General features: G+C 39.3%; 1 protein-coding gene across 3 annotated transcripts in view; it reads left to right on the top strand.

The window, feature by feature from the left end:
• b3glcta (beta 3-glucosyltransferase a) overlaps positions 1–15,042 on the top strand; it is a 113,392-nt gene extending 98,350 nt beyond the window's left edge. Inside the window, exons 10-16 of one of the 3 annotated variants that reach the window (XM_067450461.1) lie at positions 61–130; positions 841–954; positions 8,169–8,268; positions 8,389–8,508; positions 10,201–10,345; positions 13,853–14,031; positions 14,194–15,042. In XM_067450461.1, the coding sequence (XP_067306562.1) occupies positions 61–130; positions 841–954; positions 8,169–8,268; positions 8,389–8,508; positions 10,201–10,345; positions 13,853–14,011 (708 nt within the window). In that variant the 3' untranslated portion in view covers positions 14,012–14,031; positions 14,194–15,042. Of the gene's footprint in view, positions 1–60; positions 131–840; positions 955–8,168; positions 8,269–8,388; positions 8,509–10,200; positions 10,346–13,852; positions 14,052–14,193 lie in introns of those variants that run through there. The other 2 variants (XM_067450462.1, XM_067450463.1) reach the window with 2 other exon arrangements.
• Positions 15,043–27,216: the final 12,174 nt, after the last annotated feature.

Below are 27,216 nucleotides of genomic sequence, written 5' to 3'. Positions count from 1 at the left end.
AACATATCGTTGAGCATTGTGCAATCTGTCAAAACTTTCTCTTTACCTGTGTGTCTCTAGGGCCAGCCTGTTAGGACTGAAAACATCTTCGTCGCAGTGAAAACTTGTAAGAAATTCCACTCCGACAGAGGTGAGTGTTACATTCTTGATGATCAGCCTCCCTCTCAAGCGCACCCCCCCCCCCCCCCCCCCCAGCACTTAGTAATATCTCGTTCAGAGGTTGTGCAAAAAGTTACGTATGGGACCGTGAACCCTGCCCATTCTCTGTTCACACCTCTCAAGTCGCTGATGATGAAGTCTGACACTTTCTTTCGCTTTAACAGTTCAGCAAACGTCACTGTTTGACCTCCGAAACGATTTGGTATTGAGAGATGTTTGGCTGAGTGCCCCAGTTGGCATCACTCCAGTCTTCTATCCAATATTAGAGCCCTTCACGGCAACTCTGTACCAGCCATCAATTTAAGTTTAACGAGACGGTTAAAGTGTTGCAGTTTGAATCCAGAGAACCATCTAATTGCACTGATTTTCATAATTACATCTTACAAGTCACTGTTTTAAAGAGAGTTTTAAAGATGGTATTTGCAGTCGGAATAGCTAGTTACAAATGTGTGGCTCTCTTACCTGAATGTTGTGATTTATAATGGATTGTGTTTGCGTCATGTTTGTTTTATTGGGGTAAAAATCAGACCCCAATTTAAGAAAAAAATAAAATCCAAAGTCTTTAATGTTAAATGTTGATCACTGTCAGTTCTAGGAGATAAAGCAGCAGTCTGAGGATTGTGGGAGTTATCTCTTATGTGTTGAAGAAGTATTGATTGATCCTATATTCCCACACAACAGTCCCTGTGGTGAAGAAAACATGGAGTAAACAAGCCGCACTGCTGGAGTATTACAGCGATTACGCCGATCCCTCTATACCGACCATCAATCTGGGAGTGCCGAACACAGAAAGAGGTGAGAGCTTAGATCTGTTCTTCATACTTGATATATTCGTGATATGAGATCAGTATCTAGGTCTTATTATTGGACAGAAATATGTTTCACTGTTGCAGAAAAATGATAAGGTGTTTCAATCTTTGGTACTGCGCTTAAAGCCAAGCAGAAATTGAAAACTGTTACTGGCACTTTCCAAAATAGGGTTTCAAAAGTTTGGGGTTGATAAGGTTTTGAAAGAAGTCTCTTATGTTTACCAAGGCTGCATTTATTTGACCAAAACAATTTTTTTATATATTTTATTATTTTATTTATCCATCCCCCGGATGAGATGTTAAACCGAGGTCCTGACTCTCTGTGGTCATTAAAAATCTCAGGTGTATGGCCAAAAATCATGACCTCCTAATCATCCACATTGGCTTCATCGCTCTCTGTCTCCTCTCCACCATAAGCTGGTGTGTGGTGTGTGTTCTGGCGCAGTATGGCTGCCGTCACATCATCCAGGTGGATGCTGCACATTGATGATGGTTGAGGAGATTCCCCCCTTCTATATGTAAAGCGCTTTGAGTACCCAGAAAAACACAAACAAATTATTATATTTTAAAATATAATTGTATTTATTCCTCTGATGGCAATGCATCATCACACCATGATCCCTTAGAAATCATTGTAATATGCTGAATTAGTACTCAAGTAACATTTATTATTATCAATGTTAAAAACAGATTTATATTATTTTGTGTCAATACTGTGATGCATTTCTTTTCTATGATTCTTTGATGTATAAAAAGTTCAAAAGAACAGCATTATTTAAAATAGTCATCTTTGATAACATTGTTTTTTTTAATAATTCGGATGCTTCATTTTAAAAAAATGTAATATTAGTTTAACAGATTGTCAAAAATGTTACTGTACTGTATTATTATTTAAATTGTTAGATACAGTTGAGAGAAGGTCAATACCTCTGATATGTATAGAAAATGTATAGCAACTAGCTAGATCCAGTATTGTGACTTGAATTTTTTGGACTTTTTGAGTCTTAAGTATGGTTGAATAGAGGTGTAATATGGATGTGAACGCATACATCATCTATCCTGGAGAATCATGTGTTTGCTGTAGAGCTCAGATGTTGTTACACTATCTGGAGCGATTCAGAATGTCTGATCAGATTCTTTTCTGTGAAATTTTGATACCATCAGAAATGTTTTGTCTGTTTTCTGATGAGTAGAATTAAAGTGAAATCGATACAAGTAAATGTAAGAAGAAGTCAGTATACGCTCTGTGCTCCAGGGTCAATTTTCAGTATCTCTTTCAAGCGCTACCAACCCATAAGTTGATAAGCTGAACTTCCTTGACAGTCTATCACTGGTGACCTATGCGAATGTAATCGTAATACTCAAATGAATTTGGTGCTTTTCTTTAGATTAGAACAGGAAGTCCAATGAGAGCCACATCAGGCACCTTTATATTCTGTACTGGATATTTGCCAATTTATCCATGCTAGTGTGCACTTTATTTCAATATAAACCCTTCATCACTCTTGCATTCATGCTGTTTCTCTTTCCTGCAGGTTTTTTCCCCTAACACTCTGACTTTTCCCTGACTTTATTTGAAGTACCGCCGATGGGTCAATCTTTTGTTTGATCACCTTCTCCCTTTTGTTTGATGTTCTAAAAAAGCTCATGGCACATTCTGTTCCTCTGTTCTCCCTACTTATTTATTCATAATGATATTCATTTGATATGATGCCTGTTACTAAGAACCCTCTTCAGTGGATTCAATTAATTTCCTCCCTTAATCTCAATTGATGTCAAAGCCAAATCACATGAGGATACTTGCTTTTATCATTGGCAGATAGTGACAAAAGTGAGGCTGTACAGTCAAAACAAAATTTATTCAGACACATTTTGTTACATTAGCACAGTTTATTAGCTATAGTTGGTAATAAAAATGGCAAGGGCTCAGAGTTAAACTGTGTCAGAACAAATTTCTCTTGATAATGCATTACAATCAACCAAGTACACAATTAAATAATGCCAATTTAGGTCAACCAAAGTACAAGCAATGCTTCATTTTGTTCAGCGCTATGGGTATGGACTGGGTCAGGGAGGATACAGTTACATCACTGGTGGTGGGGGGTGAGTGTCTGCTTCACAAGGAAAACAACCCTTTTGACATTATCCCAATACTTAACATGGTGTCCTAACCAGACAGGAAGCCAATTAGCAACAAGGTGAGTTTTATTGGACACATTCGTATGATTTTTTTATTTTTTTATTCTATATTCAGCCATAATTAGAGATATTTTAATTGATTGATATCAGATATTTTATTGTGCATACTTATTCCTCTGTTTGGAAATTTAGGGTCTGTTTACATGACACCATTTTCAACTAAAAGTATAACACTTATTATGTGTTTTGGCCGTTCATTTACACGACCATGGCATTTTGGCACATCTCCATTAATACCACAAAAATGCTAATTTGTGAAAACGGTGATGTCACGCACCATATACAGGTCCTTCTCAAAAAATTAGCATATTGTGATAAAGTTCATTATTTTCCATAATGTAATGATAAAAATTAAACTTTCATATATTTTAAATTCATTGCACACCAACTGAAATATTTCAGGTCTTTTATTGTTTTAATACTGATGATTTTGGCATACGGCTCATGAAAACCCAAAATTCCTGTCTCAAAAAATTAGCATATCATGAAAAGGTTCTCTAAACGAGCTATTAACCTAATCATCTGAATCAACTAATTAACTCTAAACACCTGCAAAAGATTCCTGAGGCTTTTAAAAACTCCCAGCCTGGTTCATTACTCAAAACCACAATCATGGGTAAGACTGCCGACCCAACTGCTGTCCAGAAGGCCATCATTGACACCCTCAAGCGAGAGGTTAAGCCACAGAAAGAAATGTTTGAACGAATAGACTGTTCCCAGAGTGCTGTATCAAGGCACCTCAGTGGGAAGTCTGTGGGAAGGAAAAAGTGTGGCAAAAAAACGCTGCACAACGAGAAGAGATGACCATGAGGAAGATTGTGGAGAAGGTTCCAGACCTTGGGAGACCTGCGGAAGCAGTGGACTGAGTCTGGAGTAGAAACATCCAGAGCCACCGTGCACTGGTGTGCAGGAAATGGGCTACAGGTGCCGCATTCCCCAGGTCAAGCCACTTTTGAACCAGAAACAGCGGCAGAAGCGCCTGACCTGGGCTACAGAGAAGCAGCACTGGACTGTTGCTCAAATTTTGCATGTCATTCGGAAATCAAGGTGCCAGTCTGGAGGAAGACTAGGGAGAAGGAAATGCCAAAATGCCTGAAGTCCAGTGTCAAGTACCCACAGTCAGTGATGGTCTGGGGTGCCATGTCAGCTGCTGTTGTTGGTCCACTGTGTTTTATCAAGGGCAGGGTCAATGCAGCTAGCTATCAGGAGATTTTGGAGCACTTCATGCTTCCATCTGCCGAAAAGCTTTATGGAGATGAAGATTTCGTTTTTCAGCACGACCTGGCACCTGCTCACAGTGCCAAAACCACTGGTAAATGGTTTACTGACCATGGTATTACTGTGCTCAATTGGCCTGCCATCTCTCCTGACCTGAACCCCATAGAGAATCTGTGGGATATTGTGAAGAGAAAGTTGAGAGACGCAAGACCCAACACTCTGGATGAGCTTAAGGCCGCTATCGAAGCATCCTGGGCCTCCATAACACCTCAGCAGTGCCACAGGCTGATCGCCTCCATGCCACGCCGCACTGAAGCAGTCATTTCTACAAAAGGATTCCCGACCAAGTATTGAGTGCATAACTGAACATAATTATTTGAAGGTTGACTTTTTTTGTATTAAAAACACTTTTCTTTTATTGGTCGGATGAAATATGCTAATTTTTTGAAATGGTTTTCATGAGCTGTATGCCAAAATCATCAGTATTAAAACAATAAAAGACCTGAAATATTTCAGTTGGTGTGCAATGAATCTAAAATATATGAAAGTTAAATTTTTATCATTACATTATGGAAAATAATGAACTTTATCACAATATGCAAATTTTTTGAGAAGGACCTGTATTCGTGTTCATTCTATAGGCATTTAGTGACATCGTCAAAAACTGACAGGGCATGCATAATGCAGCTTTTTTTAGTCTTTTTTCGTGGATGTGTGAGCTGCGATCATTTTGACAAGTCTGTATGCGAAAAGGGAAAAAAAGGCAAAACAAATCGGCCATATTTTGCCAATAGAATGCTTCATTTTGTTCAGTCTGTGGTGTACAAGGTCGCATTGGCAATTAAAGAAAAAACACTTTAGCAAAACATGGTCAGGTCAACGATTCTGAATCATTTTGGTCCCAAATTTGTATCAATTTTACTGGTAGTCCACTGTATGAAGAATTTTTGGGTGTAATATATCACATGTTTACTTTATTTAGCTATCCACACTTACATACATTAACTATAGTGTCCTGCACTATAGTGCCGGAATGATTTTTGGTTTGACTGTATATCACCATGTTTAAAGTTAAGAGGGATGGAAAAAGTCACAAGTAACTGTCACTTTATATGTCGATCCATATATTATATATGCATGCTTTAATTAATATTTCTTTATGAATATTTCATAAAATAACTTTTTTGGACCTGGGTGGAAGAACCCTTAAAAGGTGGATGTTACATTTCTTTGCTTCGCTGTTCAGTGAATTCCTCTTCCTGTCATTCATGTTCAAAAAATCTAACTCATCTTCCAATTCCAATGGTATGGCCAATTCAATTAAAAGTCACATTCATTAATTAAAAGGCAGCCAATTCTGAATTTTTCCCAACTCTAGTTGACACGTTCCTGTCTAATACTCTTTTCTAGAATGTCTTCCATATTTCAAACATGCACACACTGTCACTCTTGTTCCCATCATCACTGTCTTGAGGGTGGATTTAACGGGTGGCTGCAGGCTATCCGTGGGTCGGCACACTACATGGGCCTCTGATATTTGTTGAGGAGTGTGTCCTGTTCTTCCTGTGAAGTCTGACAGCAGCACATCCCGTTCTGCTCTCTTCCCTTAGCCTTCATTGTCACTGCCGCATTCGTGCTTTTCTCACATTATTGTCACCAGTGCAGTTCCTTCTGGCTCTTTCCTATTACAGTGCACATTCTCTATTCAATATCACTATCTGATTCTTTGCTTAGGAAAACATTTCCAGCTGATATCACATCATGTCTGCAGTACTTATCCAAAGGGTACATAACGGAGAGATAGCGTTCCGTTCTCGCCGCATTTCCCATTCAGGCTGTGGATGGACAGAGTGCATTAATTTGCTGTTCCTTCTGACAGCTGACTGACAGCGTTGAGGTGAAAGCGGAGTTATAAATGTCAGACAAAGTCAACTGACCTCTGGGTGTTGGAAAGAAAACACGAGGCGCAGTAGCTGAAAATGGCAGATATTGTTTAGAACTAATGTGTAGGAAGGGGCTCGCTGATAGCCTGACAAGCTAGGACCACATCAAGATGTTTGGTCTGGGAACTCACCATTGGCAGGGCTCAATCCGAGGGGCGGGATAAACGGTTGTCTTTCAAACTCCCTCTGCACGCAATAGAATGGCGCTACAACCAACCAGAGCAACGAAGAAGGTGAAGCAAAGCTAGTCGATAGATTAAACTTTTGCCGTATACGGTCACCAAAATTCTGAACACATCTTCCTATTTTAAGAGCGACTTAACTGCCGTTCTTTGTTATTTTCTCAAAGAAAAGCTTAAAGGGTTAGTTCACCCTAAAATGAAATTGATGTCATTAATGACTCATCCTAATGTCATTCCACACCCGTAAGACCTTCGTTCATCTTCAGAACACAGTTTAAGATATTTTATATTTAGTCCGAGAGCGTATCTAAGTGTAGGCACACTATACTGTCCATGTCCAGAAAGGGAATAAAAACATCATCCAAGTAGTCCATATGTGACATCAGTTAGTTAGTTAGTTAGTTAGTTAGTTAGTTAGTTAGTTAGTTAGAATCTCTTGAAGCATCGAAAATACATTTTGGTCCAAAAATACCAAAAACTACGACTTTATTCAGCATTGTCTTCTCTTACTTGTTTGTTTTCAATCCTCAAATAAAGATCCAAACGGTCATGAATCAGTGAATCGATCAATGATTCAAATCACCAGTGTCACGTGATTTCAGCAGTTTAGCAGTTTGGCTCGCGATCCGAATCATTGATCGATTCATTGATTCACAACCGTTTCTTTATTTGAGGATTGAACACAAACCACGGTCACGGCAAACGCAAAGTCACGGCCAAAGCTAATCCGAAGCTATTCTCTAGCAGCAGCTGCCATATTCTTTGTTTTTTAAGTAACAGGGAATTTACTCGGAACCGCCACAACTCTGCCGTCATTATGTTTAGCCCACCCACCGACTCTATACACGATGACTAGAGTTTGGTTTTTCCAGCTCGCAAGCCAACGGAGTGTTGCTAGACGACCCTGGCTGCAGATTACATTTGCTGCCACGAGAGTGCGTCTAGATTTCAAGGCTAGCTCGCTGACATTCACTTTACGATTGAATTTATGTACTTTTATTTATGGAAGCTTGTTTCTGCCTAAAAATCCTTATGGACCCACTTTATATTAGGTGGCTTAACTACTATGTACTAACTAATTAATTTTAATTAATCATTTGATACAATGCACTATTGTGTACATACATGTTTTTACATTGTACTTACATTTTAAAAATACCTGCATGTAATTACGTCTGTAATTAATTTCTGTAGTCACATTTGTAAATACACAGTTGGCATTTCCCTTACACCTAACCCTACCCTTAAACTGACCCACACTGCCACAGCTGTCACTAACTCTACCCGTATCCCACCTCAATATCACCAAAAGTGTTTTGGAATACAATTTGAACAAAGTAAGTACATTGTACTTATTTGTGTTAATGTAAGTACATAGTACTTAAGGCCACCTAATATAAAGTGGGGCCAAACTTATTTAAAAAACTTCTCACACTTCAGACTTTTTTGGAGGGAATTTTGAGTTTGTCTCTTAATTCTTAGAAGAAAAGGTCTGAATAGTAAATAATGTACTTAATTCCATGATTATATCACAAGTCTGAGGGGGAAGAAATAAAGTCAGAATTGTGAGATAAAAAGTCACAATTACCTTTTTTATTTGTATTATTTATTGGCAGAAACAAGCTTTTTTAAAACAAGCCATATTTATTCATTTGCAGGTCACTGTGGGAAAACATTCGCCATCTTAAGGAGATTTTTGAGCAGTCACGTGCCCAACACCGATTGGCTGTTGGTTGTAGATGATGATACTCTCATAAGGTAAGGCTGTCTGTTTGTGTACATCCAGGTGACTTATGCCTGTTGTCTGTGAAATTGCATGCGTTCACGAGGAATCAATTTACACGTTAGTGGGTGGCATAATGTGTTTGATTCTCACAGCTTGCCCAGACTGCAGGCCTTGCTTAGCTGCTATGACTCCAGAGAGCCGGTGTGTCTGGGAGAGCGCTATGGGTATGGACTGGGTCAGGGAGGATACAGTTACATCACTGGTGGTGGGGGGTGAGTGTCTGCTTCACAAGGAAAACAACCCTTTTGACATTATCCCAATACTTAACATGGTGTCCTAACCAGACAGGAAGCCAATAAGCAACAAGGTGAGTTTTATTGGACACATTCGTATGATTTTTTAATTTTTTTTATTCTATATTCAGCCATAATTAGAGATATTTTAATTGATTGATATCAGATATTTTATTGTGCATACTTATTCCTCTGTTTGGAAATTTAGGGTCTGTTTACATGACACCATTTTCAACTAAAAGCATAACACTTATTATGTGTTTTGGCCGTTCATTTACACGACAATGGCGTTTTGGCACATCCCCATTAATACCACACAAATGCTAATTTGTGAAAACGGTGATGTCATGCGCCATATATTACGTGTTCATTCTATAGGCATTTAGTGACATCATCAAAAACTGACCTGGCATGCATAATGCAGGTTTTTTAGTCTTTTTTTCGTGGATCTGTGTGAGCTGCGATCGTTTTGACAAGTCTGTATGCAAAAAGGAAAAATAAGTCGGCCATATTTTGCCAATAGCATTAAATAAATATTGGCTTAATGGTATTGCATACAATTTTAATATCCAATATTAAAAAACGGTCATATAATGCTATTTTAAAAAATCATTATTTTGTGCATTGGCTGTAATAGAATATGTTACCGTGCTTTATTGTTTAAATAATACATTATTTTTCACATAGTACATTATTATAGACCCTCTTTGCCCAGACTTTCTAAAACAATGATTTAAAGCCCCTCCTGAAAAGCGTAGTGTGCTCTGACTGGCCAGCTGAACCAGTGCGTTGTGATTGGCTGATCACCTCAAGCGCGTATCAGAAAGGTTAACGCCCAAAAGCAATTATAAAGACAGTTAATTATGTCATCAGTTTTGCCATATCAGTTTTACCCTAAAAGCCTATAGATCAGAACCCTATACTCCTTTGTATTTACAGTACAAAGCAGCTGCATGTGAAAAACCCTGAAAATTTGAAAGCACAATGGGCATGTGTTGCTTCAGCACTGCTTGAGCGGCCAGTGTGAAAGAACATAAATGGAACATAAATCCATTTCGGCTCTTTTGAACATAAGAATTACAAACTCTACCTTGCACAAAACTCCACATTTTAACAGTCAATAGCAAATTATACTTTAACAATAATAAAACATACTTACAGTCTCTGATTCATAAGAGCCATATAGCACTGACCCAATTTTTAAAAAAGAATTAGTCACAGGCATTATGTCTTGTATTCTCCCAGTTCACATCACACACACACACACACACACACACACACACACACACACACACACATATATATATATATGTGAATATATATATACAGTTAATTAGGATAAACAGTTCATTAAAATGCACAAAACACCGAAAAACAAGATGTACACCGAAGTTATATATTTTTGATGTGAATTCTTAATTGAATGTAAATACAAAGTTATCATTGCCATTTTACAAATCACAATCATGAGAGCTTTCTAATTTAGCCCCCGCAGATAAATGCCCACATTCTGTACACTTTTCTAGCCTATTTTGAAAAAAGTTGTGTCAGAAATGAACTTACCATAAGTGACTGTGTGGTTACTGCACATGCAACCACCTGGTATTCACAAACCTTACAACTGCAAATGTCCTGCACTGAAGAAGTGTTGTTGTGTTGTGTTTTGAACAGGATGGTGTTCAGTCGAGAGGCTGTGGTCCAGCTGTTGGCCAGCGGCTGTAAGTGCTACAGTAACGATGCTCCTGATGACATGGTTTTGGGCATGTGTCTCAATGCTCTACGAGTTCCTGTCACACACAGTCCCCTGTTCCACCAGGTACACACATTTCATTTTAGATTTACCCAATTTCTTAGACTAATTTGCAGCATTTTTTTCTCCAGAATTATGTTTTTCCTACTCTCACAGCGTTGGCTAGCTATGAAAATTATTATTGCTAGAATAAATATCTGTTTATTCATTTACTTTGAGATCTGCCCACTTCAATATTTTTTTTACATTTTGGTTATCAAAAGTCAGTGGTGGACCTTTTAAGTATTTTAATGATTGTTACTGTATATTTTTTTACGGAGTATTTTTATTTTGAGACACTTTTACTTTACTATATTTTAAAACATAATATCATACTTTTTATTCCACTACATTTCCTAAACAATTGTTGTTCCTTGTTATTTTGAACTGAAGAAATTGTGACGTACTCCAAGGCGTGACAGCGGTGTCCCGATTTGTGAACAAGCTGATTCATTGAATCAGTTCGCAAATTTCACCATCGGTTCATTCCGCATTAACCGACAAAATGGACTGATCCGATTGCAGCTGTTCTCGAGTTGTCAACTCACTGATTCAAATGATCTGATCAGAGCGAGTCTCACAATAACAATTCTCCTAATTCACTAGTCTGATTTAATCGGGAGATCATCAGCTTTTGTGTGCATGTGGCTAATGCCGTGAAAAGTACATTACAAATCAGAAATTTCAGGATTGATTATTCCACATGAAAATCATACTGTAGGTCACGACTCTCAGTTCTTTGTGAAACGAAATGCTTGAATGTGGACCACATTACTGTCTCAGTTAAAGAACAAAAACAACTACCATTAAAATAACAAAAAATAATTCCCATACATATTTCCTACTGCTGTACTAGTCCAAATGATATAAAAACTATTATGTTTGCATAATTCTTCTTAAAATATTATGCATTTAGCCCTATGTGACATCTGTTTTTATATTATTTGTCAACACGCATTTTCTGTGTTTCCTGATTTATAAATGTACGGCGGTTTTCCCCCATTTGTTTGCACATATAAAGTAGCCTAGCCTAACCTATTTATATTTTAATATATTTTACCCTCATCCATCCCTCGGGTCATTTTTACTTGAAATAAAAAATGGAACCGTTGAGTGTTTATCAGAGTGGTTTAAGACCTAAGGACTTTTTTGCACTTGAACCACAAATACACCAAATAATTGACTTGATCCGAGGAGTTTATGTGGCTGAAATTAAAAAAGTAATAAATCAGTTCCTTACGGGTCAATATGATCCACTTGGGAATGAATGGAATGCGAGGAATGCTTCAGTATACATAGAAAAATGCTCAAAATTCAAACTAAACTTCACACTAAAATTATTTTATAATGTCTGCATGTGTATCTGAATGCATTCTGAAGAGATCAGCTCTCAAGAACTAACTTTAGGACCAGGCATGTAGCGGTATCAATTTTTCATGTTGCGATTAATTGCTGAAGCTTTTATCACATTATATGGTATTATGACGGTATTGAAATAAGTTACAAAAAAAAAGTGTTTATCATAGTATAACAGCTTTAAGAACTTTTTGAAATATCAACTCTGTAATAACTCTGAATGTTTAAATACAATAATACAATACACCAAAATATATAAAAGTACAATTTTCAAACAGATTAAAGTGCAAAAGAATTAGGCTATAAAGAATAACAGGTAATACATTACAATAAGGTCTCATTATTTAATGCTTTAACTAAGACTGAGCAATAGCTACATTTGTTACAGAAAGTGTAATTTTTTTGTTAATGTTAGTTAAGAAATACAAATGATCATTGTTAGTTTTATCTTGGGTCCATTAAGTATGTTTATTTTGATTTAAGTAATGTTATTAAACAGTAACTAAAAAATTAACATTAGCCTACTTAGAATAATTCATTCGTTAAGTATTTTTCAGTTTTGTAAAAATGAATTAACATGTTAAACTAATGAGTCCGTTTCTTAAAGTTTTACTGAATAACAAATAATCAGAACATTTCTAATTGTTAGGGCATGTTGTAGTCCAGATCATAGCTGTCAACTCTCCCTTTTTTTCCGGGTTTTTTCACGTATTTAAGTAGCCTGACAAGCCAGACCCACATCAAGATGTTTGGTCTGGAAACTCACCATTGACAGGGCTCAATCCGAGGGGCGGATAAACGGTTGTCTTTCAAACTCCCTCTGCACGCGATAGGATAGCGCTACAACCAACCAGAGCAACGAAGGTGAAGCAGAGCTTGTTGACATGCTTGTTGATAGATTAAACATTCGCCGTATCCGGTCGGCAAAACTCCGGACAAATCTTCCCTTTTTAAGAATGACTTTAGTGCCGTCCTTTTCTCAGAGAAAAGCTCAACTCCCAGTCTTCCAGAGTCGTGGTCAAAGCTGATTCGAAAGACCGCCGTTCGCCAGTTTCTGTGTTTACTAGAAGCACGCAAACGCAACTCAGCCATCGTCATTATGGCCCCGCCCGCCGACTCTATACACGATGTGATTGGCCCGGCAAGAGTTGGGCAATTTCAGCTCAGAAGTGTATTGAGAGTTGCTAGACGACACTCGCGGGCAGATTAGATTTGCTGCCGCTAGTGTGCGTTAGATTTCTAGGCTAGTATTTTAGCTCTTTTCCCACAGTCCTTCCGTATTAGTATACTTGATTTGTGTACCTCGTCTAGCACTGTCACAAGTATAACTAGGTCAAGGCACACACAGCACATGCACAGATTCCATCGGAACGTGATGAAGTGTCCTGTCCTATTGTCAGCACACAGTGTTGTCCTGCAATGTTTTGTGTAGCAGTCAAAAGACACAAAAGGTGTAGGCACTTGGTAGCACAGCAAGTGTGCTAAATAGTTTTCCTGTAGGTATTTTTCAGTGCACTAGATTTCTTCGTTCTCATCTTGCAAATCCACCTCGTCCACATCAGTCCCTCTTTTTCATATCTATTATCAACAACATCGCAACTATTTAGCCATTTGAAGAAACTTTTGACACTCAGATGCTGTGACATTTTTGCATTTATACTGTATGTAGCACTTGCCTTTTAGGCAAGTCATTTCACTCGGCGGCCATCTTTGAAACGCCTCTCGGGCAGCTATTTCAGTCATGCAAGAACATTTTATTTTTGAAGAATGCAAGAACTTTGATTGGGGAAACATCAAATTCTCCTAATTTGTTCAATAAGCTTACAACTAAATTATTAAATCACCAATGAAATCTGACAACAACTTTATCATAAATGTGGTTTCTTATACTCAAAAGCTTATTCCACCATATTGCGCGTTGCAGTTTCTCCCATTCATAGAAATATGAGTGCACCGTCTTTCTATTTATAAAATCTTTTACTAAAGCCACAGGCTGGACAAAGACATCATGCACTGAGATCAAAGATGAGACTAGCCACCAATCTGTCAAAATGACAGATGTTCTTTCTGAAACTTTCTTTTAATGTACGAAATAACAGGAAGTTTGTAACAGTATTAGTTTAACTCTGTAACAGTAATCATATTTGTGTCTGTGTTCATTTTTGTATTTTGTCTCAGGCTCGTCCAGAAGATTACGCCAGGGAGTTTTTGGCCCACCAGACCCCCATTTCCTTCCACAAACACTGGAACATAGACCCTATTGCTGTGTTTAACAAGTGGTTGAAGAACAGCAAACACACTGAAGGACTACAGAAAAGCACTAAAGAAGAATTATAGTTTGTGTGTGTGTGTGTGTGTGTGTGTGTGTGTGTGTGTGTGTGTGTGTGTGTGTGTGTGTGTGTGTGTGTGTGTGTGTGTGTGTGTGTGTGTGTGTGTGTGTGTGTGTGTGTGTGTGTGTGTGTGTGTGTGTGTGTGTGTGTGTGTGTGTGTGTGTGTGTGTGTGTGTGAGCTTGTGTGAGAGCTTGTGTGAGTGCATGTGCGCGTGTGTGTGTGTGTGTGGTCTTACGTGTACAAAAAAAAGCGTGCGTCCTTCATTGTTACATGTTTTCAATTTTGTGAATCTTGCACAAACATAAATAGAAGGATGCCTTCTGGTCTATGAATGTCCTTAACTATGTTTTCTTGTGAGTTGCATGTCTCAAATGTCTGAAATATTTATATATTCCACTATCATCCCAACCTATTCAAGGTTATTTGTAGGTTTATTTTTAAACACCTTTGTTTTATAAACTATTTGAATTATGTGTGAATTATAATATTGAAATGTATGATAAACTTCAAATCCTGTTGCCTTAAATTCATTTTTGCAGCGTCCTGATTTCAGTATTTAATGCAGAATCAACTGCCTCTAACTAATGGGACCGCATTCAAGATGTTGCCATGAGTTTATTTTAGGCCCATAGAAATAGAAAAAAATGACATGAATCACTATGAGATTATCTAGAAGTTCATAATATTGTTCTTGGCTGTTTTGTAGTTAATAGGATGTGGAAGTCAGAGGATGCTTCCATGGTAATTAATATCTCAGCTAGTCATAGATTATTCACAGAGATGAAACTACATTTAAAGGTCAAATGTGACAGTTTTTCCCGAACATCTGCTTGGTCTGAAAGGGGGTTTCGCCTAAAATCAATTTGCTGGTATGCTTATTTGGATTTAAGAATTTTTTTATTTTATTTTTTCACTTAAATGTTTTTACACTGATATACATAAACACAGTGTTCTAATCAGTGTCACCATGAAATGTAAATTGAAACTAAGCTCAGAAGGGTCTTAATTAAAATTAATAAATCATTTTTTACATTTTGTTTATGATGAATAAAACATAACAAGATTAAATATCCTGTCCCGGCTTGTCTGCTCAGCAATTTATCTGGGCTCTGTGCACTCCCCAAAAAGAACCTACTGAATTTAAATCCACACCAAATGGGTTGATTTGCACCACTATTGCTATTATGTGAATTTGATCTGTTTCCATTTGCTTCTAGAAAAGTTGTGTCAGATGGATGGATGGATGGATGAATAGATAGATGTATGTAGATGTAGATGTTGTAGATGTTTCAGGGGTGTATTCCCGAAAGCAAGGTTAACTTACCGTCACACATACACTGAACTCTCCGTTGATTAACCCAAACTTTGCTTACTCGAGGTATGCTGGTTCCAAAAACCAAACTCATGTCCGTGAGTAAGTTCAGGACAACTCAGAGTGTGTTAACCATAAACAAACAAGAGATTCTCAACAGAGCGACGAATCGATGATTCACCATGGAAACAGACACTAAGGCCCTGTCCCAAATGGCACACTTCATGTGCACTTTCGGTCTTGTCGACTTAAAATGAACATTGCGTGCGCGTCTCCGTTAAGTCCTCAAGACTGTAGGGTGTCCCGTTTGTCATTTGAGCTTAAAGAAGGGTGCTTGTGAGCGCCCACTTTGCGGCTGCTATGCGCCCTCGATGCGCACTTCAGCTGAGCCCCTTGCTGCGACCCAATTCGCCGACTTATACTACGTCCTAAAAGTATGTACTCTTTTTTGTGTAGAAAAGTATGCAAGCTTTGAAACATACTACTTCGTCATCTTTAACGTACTCTGTTGCTTAGTTACGTGCATCCGGCAGGGGCGGCAGTGGCTCAGTGGTTCATGTAGATTGTCTACAAACCAGAAGGTTGGTGGTTCAATCCCCGGTTCCACCTGACCAAGTGTCGAAGTGTCCATGAGCAAGACACCTAACCCCAGCTGCTCCCGACGAGCTGGATTGCAGCCTTACATGGCAGACATCGCCGTTGGTGTATGAATGGGTGAATGTGAGGCAAAAATGTAAAGCGCTTTGGATAAAAGCGCTATATAAATGCAGTCCATTTACCATTTACCATCCCATCACTGTTTAACTAGAACAACAATGGAGTCCCTTAGCGCAATGACGAAGCACGCGATCGTGTCGTTTACTGATGTTTACTCACACGACAACAGCATAGACATTTGAAGCAGTTTTACTCACCGGCTGCTTCCAAAGCAGGACCGAACCTTTATCACTGGGACCGCTCCGTCAAAAACACACTTCTTTGGTATGATTTGGTAAAGTCCTGACAGCAGTGACTTGGTGTGCTGAAGCGTTGAAGTCGCTTAATGTCACCCATAGGAATAAAGTGGAGCGCGGCGCGGAGTGTTTATGCTCATTTTGGCGTATACATTCCACGAGATTGCAAACTCGTACTATTTATACGCATTTTCGTGAGATCCGGCTCAGCTAAAATGTGTTGTGCCTCTAATAAGTGCTTTTGATCTTCTTTTTGCTTTAAATGATATACGGAAAATACTGGACATTTTCCACAGATTTGTGCAACCGAATGCTTCAAGCGCCTCCAAGGTCACAAAATGCGTTTTTTTTTTTAACTTTTAAACAGGAAATGATGGAATTTTACCTCACATTTTTACACCAGGTCTATTCGAACAGGATTAGTATTACCCGAGGTCATTTTTCCAGACCTTTTTCCAGAAGGTAAAAGTCTCGGTAATCTTTACTGACATTGTCCGTAATGATTACCGAGATGGCACATTCGGACGGGACTAAAATCACAGAGAACCTCTGGTAACAATTACTTTACCCCCACGTCCCCATGTTAAACTAATCCAGTCCGAATAGGGCTATAGACTGTAAAAAGACCTCACGGCATGCCCCATACCTCTCGGCACGCCCCATTCCTTTCTGCAGTTACCTCTACTTGCACTGAAAGGACAGCAATAATAAGGTTGTAGCTTGGAGGCTAATTGTTTACAATTTGGCCTCTTGCAGGCTCCCCTTCCCGCTCCTCTGAGACCTCTTTGGTGTCAGATCCTGGACATTAAGATCTATTTAAAAAATACGATGCATTGGTCTCATGTTTCTCCTTCCCTAACTAGGGGTAAAGATTGTCTCCCCCTTGGAAGAGTGGCACCTTTAATAACTATTTCTAAGATTGTAGCATCCTTAAGATATGCTCCTGTTATGATGTTGCTCTGGCGTTACCTTAGGGTAAAGCAGGGTAAAGCGGGACTGTGTATTCGGTCTCCTTCCTCATAGTGAATTGGGTCCTGAGGTAGTGCTTCATGCTCCCATTTTAGTTGGTATTGCTCATGACTGGTTGACCTATGCTCAGAGGATACAGTTTGCCTAAAAATATCTTTCTTATTTCTCACAGCAACATTCAATCAATTGGTGCTTAAAGTTTCTGAGGGGGTTACTGAGACACAGGATTGAGCCCGGCTAGAGTAAGTAGAGTTTAAGCTCGCCTACAATCCTTAAGTGTTGAGTTCAAATGGCAAGAAAGCCATTTCTCTAAGGTCATTCGTGCTTTTCATGCCTTTGTGATGAAAACTAGCGCTAATTTCTCCCCCTGGGATGTAGTAGATCAAATGTAGTCTTAGGCTCCCTTTGAATAGCTACTCCCTGAAAGACTCCCTGTCAATTTTTTGACATAGCTAATATTGTGCAATGCTCTTATAGGGCACTTGGGTATATTAACCTGCCCTGCAAGGGAGGGAGGAAGGTTTTTCAAAAAGGCCAGGACTTTACTTGTGATTTAGCATTTAAGCTGTTTCTCTTGCTATAGTCTAATTTAGCTTTAGCTTAAGCTCCACTAAAAATTTTGCACATAGGGGGACGTGCCTTGACTCTTACATTTATTTTTTGAGTCAAATTATTCATGCTTGCTATGGTTGTATTTAGGCACTACCTTAGCATGGTGGAAGTCGGTATATGTGCACTGTAAAAAAATATAAAAAAATAAGTTACCTGGTTGCCTTAAAATTTTGAGTTCATTAATATAAGACATTTGAGTAAATACACTGAACGTTTTTGAGAATCAACAACCTATATTCAAATATTATTAAAAGATTTTTTGAAATTAGAGTACATTATCAATCTTGAATCGGGATATTACCCGTTACAATGGCAATAATATCAATTTTATGTTCACTGTTTGTGAGCTTAGGTAACACAATCAATCAGTTTGAGGCAGTATATCTTGTCTACAGAGAAACTTCACAAGTTACATGAAAATATACATAATACAGGTGGATTCATTCATTTTATTGAATCTGAGGTTTAAGTTTACTCCTTGTGTCTGCATTGGTGTGAAGTCTTTGTGTGATGTTCAGAGAAGCTTTGGAATGTGCGGGTCCAGGAAGGAGGGAGACAACGAGGTGTCTGTCTAATGTCTGGGTTGCTTTTGGGCCTTCGAAAAGCTCTTAGCGACTCTGTGTCTCGATTACAATTTAAATTTATGTCTGTCGGTAATAAATGAGTCCCTTCTTCATGAGGTTGTATCCGCTGTTGCGTTTGTAGAACAAAGAGGAAACATGACTCATCTTGTCCTTATGCTGGTTTTGAGATAGTGCAGGTAGGGGAGAGATGTTGTCTCTGGGCCGTTTGGGCATCCTTGATCAGTTTACGATTGGTTCAGGGTTCGGAGAGGGGATCTCTGGAATGCTTTGTTGTGTCGACTCGCTGCTGGAATATACATATTCCTACAATCACCTTTTGTATGTGGTTCAGATACAATACAATTTAGAGTTTCTATTTATTAAACCAATTTCCTTCATTGTATCAACTCAATTTTTTTATTTCAATAAACTCAAAAAAGTAAGTAACCTGGTTGCCTTAATTTTAAGATAAACCAACTATATGTTTTTACAGTGTACATAATCTCCAAGATGCTACATCGAAGTTCTACTTGGAAAGGCAATGTCTCAGGTTACAACTGAAGTCTTGGTTCCCTGAGAAGGGGAAGGAGATGTGACATATCTTTGCCATGCATAGGGTTTGTCTGCATGTCTCCTTCAAACAAGAGTTTATGGTTCATGACATATTCTCATGGGTGCTCAGCTCATCACTGCCAAAGGCCGATAGACTGGTGTGTTTTTTGTACACGTGTTCAGATACCAGTCACGCTGAGGGCGTTCCCCATAGTGTCATCTCCAGACGCAGGTGTGTGTGTGTGTGTGTGTGTGTGTGTGTGTGTGTGTGTGTGTGTGTGTGTGTGTGTGTGTGTGTGTGTGTGTGTGTGTGTGTGTGTGTGTGTGTGTGTGTGTGTGTGTGTGTGTGTGTGTATACACACACACACCAATCAGGCTAAGATTAATTGACAAAATAAAACATAAACACAAAACTAAATCCACAAGGGGCGAAAACAATCCAGAATAACAAAAAACAACTCGAAGCATACCAACTGGGAATAGGAGACATACAGACAACAACAATCCGAAAACAGACTGCAAACACAAGGAGACTATAAAGGGTAAATCATCAAGGAGGGAACACTAACAGGTGGAATAAATCAAACACTAATCAGATAAGGGAGAAGGAACCGACAGAGACATGAGCCAATTGGAGCCAAAATAACAAAACAACACAAGTGCAACACAGGATAGGCACGTGACAGTTTAATACATAGAAACAAAAACATGATTTTATCATAACCATATTAATTATCTAAGTTAAATATTTACAAAATAAAAAGTAAACGTCATTTCATTTATTTTTTTGCAGTGTAATGTTGTGTTGGTCCCCCTTTTGCTGCCAAAACAAGTCTAACCTGTCAAGGCATGGACTCCACTAGACCCCTGAAGGTGTACTGTGGTATCTGGCACTAAGATGTTTAGCAGCAGATCCTTTAAGTTCTGTAAGTTGCGAGATGGAGCCTCAATGGATCAGACTTGTTTGTTCAGCACATCCCACAGATGCTCGATTAGACTGAAATCTGGGGATTTCGGAGGCCAAGTCAATACCTCAAACTCATTGTTGTGGTCCACAAACCATTCATGAACCATTTTTGCTTTGTGGCAGGGCACATTATCCTTTTGCAAGAGGCCACAGCCACCAGCGATTACGGTTTTCATGAAAGGGTGTGCATGGTCTGCTACAATGCTTAGGTAGGTGATAAGTGTCAAAGTAACATCCACATGGATGGCAGGACCCAATGTTTCCTAGCAGAACTTTTCCCAAAGCATCATACTTAGTCCATGGGCCGAGCCAGAATTTGGTACCACCTAAGGTGGCAAAATCTCTTTGGTACCAGTTTGTTTGTAGAGTCCATACAAGTACTTTGAAACATGATAACCATTTCAAATGAGTAGCTTTACTAATTTTTTGGGACAATCATTATTTTTGCCATTATTGTTCTACAGTTTCTGCACAGCACGTTTAAATAAAGTATATTGTAAGTGGTAGCCATACATGCTATATGTTGATTTTTTCAGGACAGTCAGGGATATCCAGATCTGCCATAGTTTTACGTTATTTTTGTTGTATATGTTTTATATTAGCCTTCATATAAAAGAAAACATATTTTTGCATCTATTAAATTGTTATATTTGTATATCGATCTCAAAAGATATTGATGATAGGGAATATATCTTTTCAGATATGGATTGACAAGACTGTCTGTAATCTGGTGATATGAGAACCATGATGGTGGGACAATCCATGACATAGTAATTTGGAAAAAATGCATGTACTGTATATGAAATATGTAACAACAACGACTGGTGCTAGTTTCAAAACCAGATTAAACCACCATACTTTGTTGTACAGATAAGCCACTAGCATCATCTGAAAAGGCGAGTCCTGTTGTACTCCGATCATCTTTGTTCTACAAACAAGGTACTAGTGCCGCCGTGAAGCAGAAAGTCCACTCTTTCATTTGATACCTGTTTAATACAATAACAACTTCATGAGTAATTTAAAAAAGATGTATGTGTGGAGATGCAGGAATGGAAGCATTTAAAAAATATATATTGATGAGTGTGTGGAGATACAGAGATTTTAGAAGTATTTTAAGATGGCTGAAATTTTAAAACCGGATTACTTCACTATACTTTGTTGCACAGACTAGCACATAGCATAATTGGAAATTGTCCTGATGCTTTTTTTAGCAACACATATTTAAATGTTCCTTGTTCTTGATATCCCAGTATTTCTGTTATTTTCAGAGTAATGTACATCACAGAATAGTATGTATGGCAGAACAAAGTGCAAAGCCAGAATATTTAATAAACTGTTCGGAAGATGGCTCTAACCTTGTGGCACCTATGAATATAGATTCATGGAACACACTACTTAAAGCAGCTAAAATAAGAGGCTACAGCCCCATCCTTGATCTTGCTAAAGACCCACCTAGAGGTAGTATACCATCAGTATTGCATCACAGGAAATGTTGTAGCATCTTCACTATGAAGAAACTGCTTGACAGCATCCTTGCAAAAGAAAGTTCCTCTGAAAGATCTCTCACAGAAGACTTTTTGTTTCAGTAGACTAGGTCCACTGGCATCAAGGGTGTATGAGGGCAAATGTATACTCTATTACAAATGTAGCAAGTAATTGAAAGGTCAAAGGACAACAAGAGCCTGACAAAATGCACAGTGTTGAGAGCTGATGATACAATCAGGAGAGCAGCTGTCAGGAAAGGTGACAACAGAATGGACATGGATGGACAACTGATGACAAAGGTATGCTTAGTTAGTTGTAAGCACAGATAGGAATACCTGCAAGGCATTTCTGTCTGACGTATACCTCCGTATACCTCCTTGGGCTGGCTGCAGAGTCGTCAGCCGGGAGCCACTCTTAGTTGATGTTTCACGGGACATCTCCCTACTGCACCCTGAAGCCAGTCTTAGGATCCTTCTCTCCCCAACATTTTGTCCTTTCTCCAGGGCCAGAGCCAGAAGCCCCCTTGCTCTGCCATCTCTGCTAGCCCATTTAGTGTCTTTGATAACCTGGCACCTCTCACACCTACGGACTTCAGGAGCCGACTTCCACTGCGTATGTGACAACGTGCCACCCTGCCTCTGTGTATGCAGCTGATAGGTCTGCATACTTCTCCTTTTTCCTCTCAAAAGCAGACTCTAGGCCATCTCCCCAAGGCACAGTCAGTTCAACAATAATAACCGTTCTTGTAATAGTAGACCAGAGCACAATGTCTGGTCAGACACTGGATCAGCACGTAAGTTGCTGCTGGGCAGGCCCTGTTGGCTTCCAATCTGCGTGCCTCGATGACTTCAGCTACTTTTCGCAGGACCTGGCCGTGACGCCAACCATAACGTCCTTGGGTCAGTGCCGTTTTGCAGCTGGATAGGATGTGCTGTATGTTGGGGTTCTGATGTCCACAAAGCTGGCAGGTCTCCTCTGAGCCATACCAAAGGTACAGATTCTGGGGGCTTGGTAGGGTATTGTAAGTGGCCCTGATTAGGAAGCTAAGCCTTGCCTGAGGCATCCTCCACAAATCAGCATCACGTCACAGCCTTGTCAATGACAACCTCCCAGGTTGTCCATCTCCCTTGTTGGCATTGGCTCATGGCTTTGATTTTGTTCCTCCCTTACAACTTCGGATATACCAGGTTTTTTTGGTGTTGTAGGCAGGTGTTGTAGGCAGGTAATGGCCTGGTGTACTGACTGACTGTGATGCTTTCCATTTCCTTCCAGTCTACTTTTGGGTCTTGGTGTATTGCACTGCCGGATCCAGTAAGTCGTTCTGCTCGTATACCAGATGCACCTTCTCTGGCTTGTAGTCCAAGGTGGATTTCATTGGGAGCCTCAAGGAGTTTTTTTCAAACAGGGCTACATTTGACAGACCTCGGGAAAGGCCCAACCACTTACAGATATATTTTTTAGCCTTTGAGTCCATCTTCTGGACTGCTGATATGCCGATGTCAACAGGTTGAGGGGCCACATCAAGCAATGGTATGAGGTAAACTGGTAACACCAGATGTTCATTTAGCCAGTTTTGGTCAACCTTTTAAGGCATTCAGAGAGCTGTAGGGTGATGGAGGCGGACATTTTTTTCTTGTCGGACAGGTCTGCTGTGTAAAGCCTTCCCAAACTTCTAATAAATACAATAATTACATTTTCCAATAACTAATAATAAAATAGAATAAATATGTATAGGTAATTTGTAGACATTTGGACACCTCGCTAGTCCACTTATTTGTACAGGTAAGCTGGTGTTAGACTGGATGTGGGGACCCCCTAGCTTGACAAGCCAGATCCACATCAAGATGTTTGGTCTGGAAACGCAGCATTGACAGGGCTCAATCCGAGGGGCGGGATAAACGGTTGTCTTTCAAACTCCCTCTGCACGCGATAGGATAGCGCTACAACCAACCAGAGCAACGAAGGTGAAACAGAGCTTGTTGACAGATTAAACATTCGCCGTATCCGGTCGGAAAAGCTCCGAACACATCTTCCCTTCTTAAGAATGACTTCAGTGCCGTTCTTTTTTCTTTTCTCAGAGAAAAGCTTAACTCCAAGTCTTCCAGATTCGCGGTCAAAGCTCATTCGAAAGACTGCCGTTCGCCAGTTTCTGTGTTTACTAGAAGCACGCAAGCGGAACTCTGGTGTCATTATGTTAAGCCCCGCCCACCGACTCTATACACGATGTGATTGGACCGTCAAGAGTTTTGGCGTTTACAGCTCAGATGGGTATTGAGAGTTGCTAGACGACACTCGCGGCAGATTAGATTTGCTGCCACTAGGGTGCGTCTAGATTTCTAGGCTAGGGACCTCCAGCGCCAATGGCTGTTTTTGGAGCTTATGACCTGCAAGTGTTCACAGATCTGCTAGCTTCCTGACTGTTCCTGTCTTGCCAACAAATGAAAGTGCACAGAAATGTGCAAGCTGCAATCAGAGGGAGGAGGAGGATACTAATGTCATGAAACAGGTTGAATATGATGATGATGATGATGATGATGATGATGATGATGATGAATAAACAGAAACAGTCTGCAATAACCAAATATGTTAATAAACAAGGTAGGATTATTTAGTTTTTTCTTTGTATGGCATGTTCTGTTCAAATAGTTACAAGACTTTTTCATTCTTTGGCTCAACGGTTAGTGTCATTGAAGGCTATTTTTTGTGACAAAGCTACCACTAGCAAAAGGTTATCATGTTGTAATATCATCTAGAGATATGGATTAAAACAAAAAATCTAACTAGAATTTGCCACCTTGGGTGGTACAAATTAGTGAAAATTGTTGGGCTCATGGACTAACTGCCTCCTCTGGCTTATATATCCACTTTTGATATATTTGATACTGACCACTGCAGACTGGGAACACCCCACAAGAGCTGCAGTTTTGCAGATGCTTTGACCCAGTTATCTAGCCATAAATTGGTCCTTGTCCAAATCACTCCAATCCATACACTTGCCCCTTTTTCCTGCTTCTACACCCCCCCACCCCCACCTCTCTCTCTCTCTCTCTCTCTCTCTCTCTCTCTCTCTCTCTCTCTCTCTCTCTCTCTCTCTCTCTCTCTCTCTCTCTCTCTCTCTCTCTCTCTCTCTCTCTATATATATATATATATATATATATATATATATATATATATATATATATATATATATATATATATATCCATACACCCCTAGTAAGGATTATTAGGAACACCATACTAATACTGTGTTTGACCCCCTTTCGCCTTCAGAACTGCCTTAATTATACTTGGCATTGATTCAACAAGGTGCTGAAAGCATTCTTTAGAAATGTTGGCACATATTGATAGGATAGCGTCTTGCAGTTGATGGAGATTTGTGGGATGCACATCCAGGGCACGAAGCTCCTGTTCCTCCACAACCTAAAGATGCTCTATTGGGTTGAGATCTGGTGACTGTGGGGGTCATTTTAGTACAGTGAACTAATTGTCATGTTCAAGAAACATGTCCAATTTGAAATGATTCAAGCTTTGTGACATGGTGCATTATCCTGCTGGAAGTAGCCATCAGAGGATGGCTATGTTGGTCATAAAGGGATGTTGGTCATAAAGGGATGGACATGGTCAGAAAACATCCTCAGTTAGGCTGTGACATTTAAACAATGCCCAATTAGCACTAAGGGGCCTAAAGTGTGCCAAGAAAACATCCCCCACACCATTACACCACCACCAGCAGCCTGCACAGTGGTAACAAGGCATGATGGATCCATGTTCTCATTCTGTTTACGCCAAATTCTGACTCTACCATCTGAATGTCTCAACAGAAATCAAGACTCATCAGACCAGGCAACATTTTTCCAGTCTTCAACTGTCTAATTTCGGTGAGCTTGTGTAAATTGTAGCCTCGTTTTCCTATTTGTAGTGGAGATGAGTGGTACCCGGTTGGGTCTTCTGCTGTTGTAGCCCATCCGCCTCAAGGTTGTGTGTGTTGTGGCTTCACAAATGCTTTGCTGCATACCTCGGTTGTAACGAGTGGTTATTTATTTTCAGTGATTGTGAAATACTCAGACTGGCCCGTCTGGCACCAACAACCATGCCATGCTCAAAATTGGTTAAATCATCTTTCTTTCCCATTGTGACATTCAGTTTGGAGTTCAGGAGATTGTCTTGACCAGGACCACACCCCTAAATGCATTGAATCAACTGCCATGTGATTGGTTGATTATATAATTGCATTAATCAAAATTGAACAGGTGTTCCTAATAATCCTTTAGGTGAGTGTATATATAGCCTGATATATATTCCACCCACTAACAGGTGCCGTGATGTAGATATAATCAGTGTTACTTCATCTGTCAGTGGTCATAATGTTATGCCTGATTCGAGTATATGCATATATTATATATGCATCTGTTTATTTAGCCCATACTGAAAGGGTAATTCCCCCCACCCCCCGACTGCCATTATAAGTTCATGATTCAGAACATGGTCCACAATAGTTGTTCTCATTTCATCAGAAATGTAATTTGCCTCGTCCTCTGTTTTGCCTCCCTATACTCTTCCAGCACACATCCTTACTCCTCTTCTTCTCCCCTGCTGTTGGTCCTGTTTGTTTCCTTGATGTTTCATTATCAGAAAATGTAACAGTGTGTTTTGCTGTCTATAAATGCTTTCCACATGAACATTCATGACATGCATCTCTGAGCTTTTTAAAAGAACTAGTTGATCACTGATCTAATGCTTTACATTCCCCTTCGTTAGTGAAATTCAAGATTTACCTGCACAATTCATCCATTCAAGGCACATTTACAAACACATAATAGAAATATATGGAAAATACACTTGACACATCATGATAACTAGCTCAACCATTTTGCAATGAATGGCTTATGCGATGAACTATGTTCTGATGGGTAAGACTATTCAACAGAGAACCATACCTTTTAAACAACATGAAATTAGCAAAATAATGTAGGAAACAGCAGACAATATTGTACATAATCAATTGCATGAATGTATCAAAGCATTTGCAACTTGCGAGAAGCGGGGAGGGAAGCCTACAAGATGCCAAATTGTAAACAATTAGCCTCCAAGCTACTGATTTTTGCTTTTGTTCAATGAGAAAATGCTTGTCAGAATTTTTTCAGAATTTAATTTCTGATCTGAGAAATGTACCAAAGCCACTGAGAAAAAAAAAAACTCTTTAAAGGATTAGTTCACTTCAAAGTTAAAATGTCCTGATATTTTTCTCACCGCCATCTCATCCAAGATGTTCATGTCTTTCTTTCTTCAGACAAAAAGAAATTACATTATTTTGAGGAAAACATTCTATGATTTTTCTTCACATAATGGTTTTCAATTGCAACCAACTGGCTGAAGGTCCAAATCAATGCATTTTCAAAGTGCTTGCACAATCCCGGACAAGGAATAGGGTCTTTTAACAATCAGTCATTTTCAATAAAACCTAAATTGCTCAAATTGCGCTGCTCTGCGACGTGCCAGTAATCACGTCATAAACGTCACACTAGACATAGGCAGAAGTACCGCCCCCGTGAGCAATTACATCACCACACGACCTTGGTGTTTGTCAAAAGCAGTAGGTAATTTGGCTGGGGATTTTTATGTGAGTGGTGGGAGACTGATGGCAATAAAATAACTGACTAGCCCCTGTAACTAAAATGATGGCAATACCTCCCGAACCCCACAAGAAACAATTACCGTCCGAATAGGGCTTCAGCCAACTCCTTCACCACTAACGAAACGAGCTGGAAAATTAAACTGTTCCCGAACCCTGTTGGGGA

Source organism: Pseudorasbora parva, chromosome 8 (genome assembly GCF_024679245.1).
Source record: "Pseudorasbora parva isolate DD20220531a chromosome 8, ASM2467924v1, whole genome shotgun sequence".
Taxonomy (NCBI): Eukaryota; Metazoa; Chordata; class Actinopteri; order Cypriniformes; family Gobionidae; genus Pseudorasbora; species Pseudorasbora parva.
Note: the sequence above shows the minus strand (reverse complement) of the source record. Positions and strands in the feature narration are given on the sequence as shown.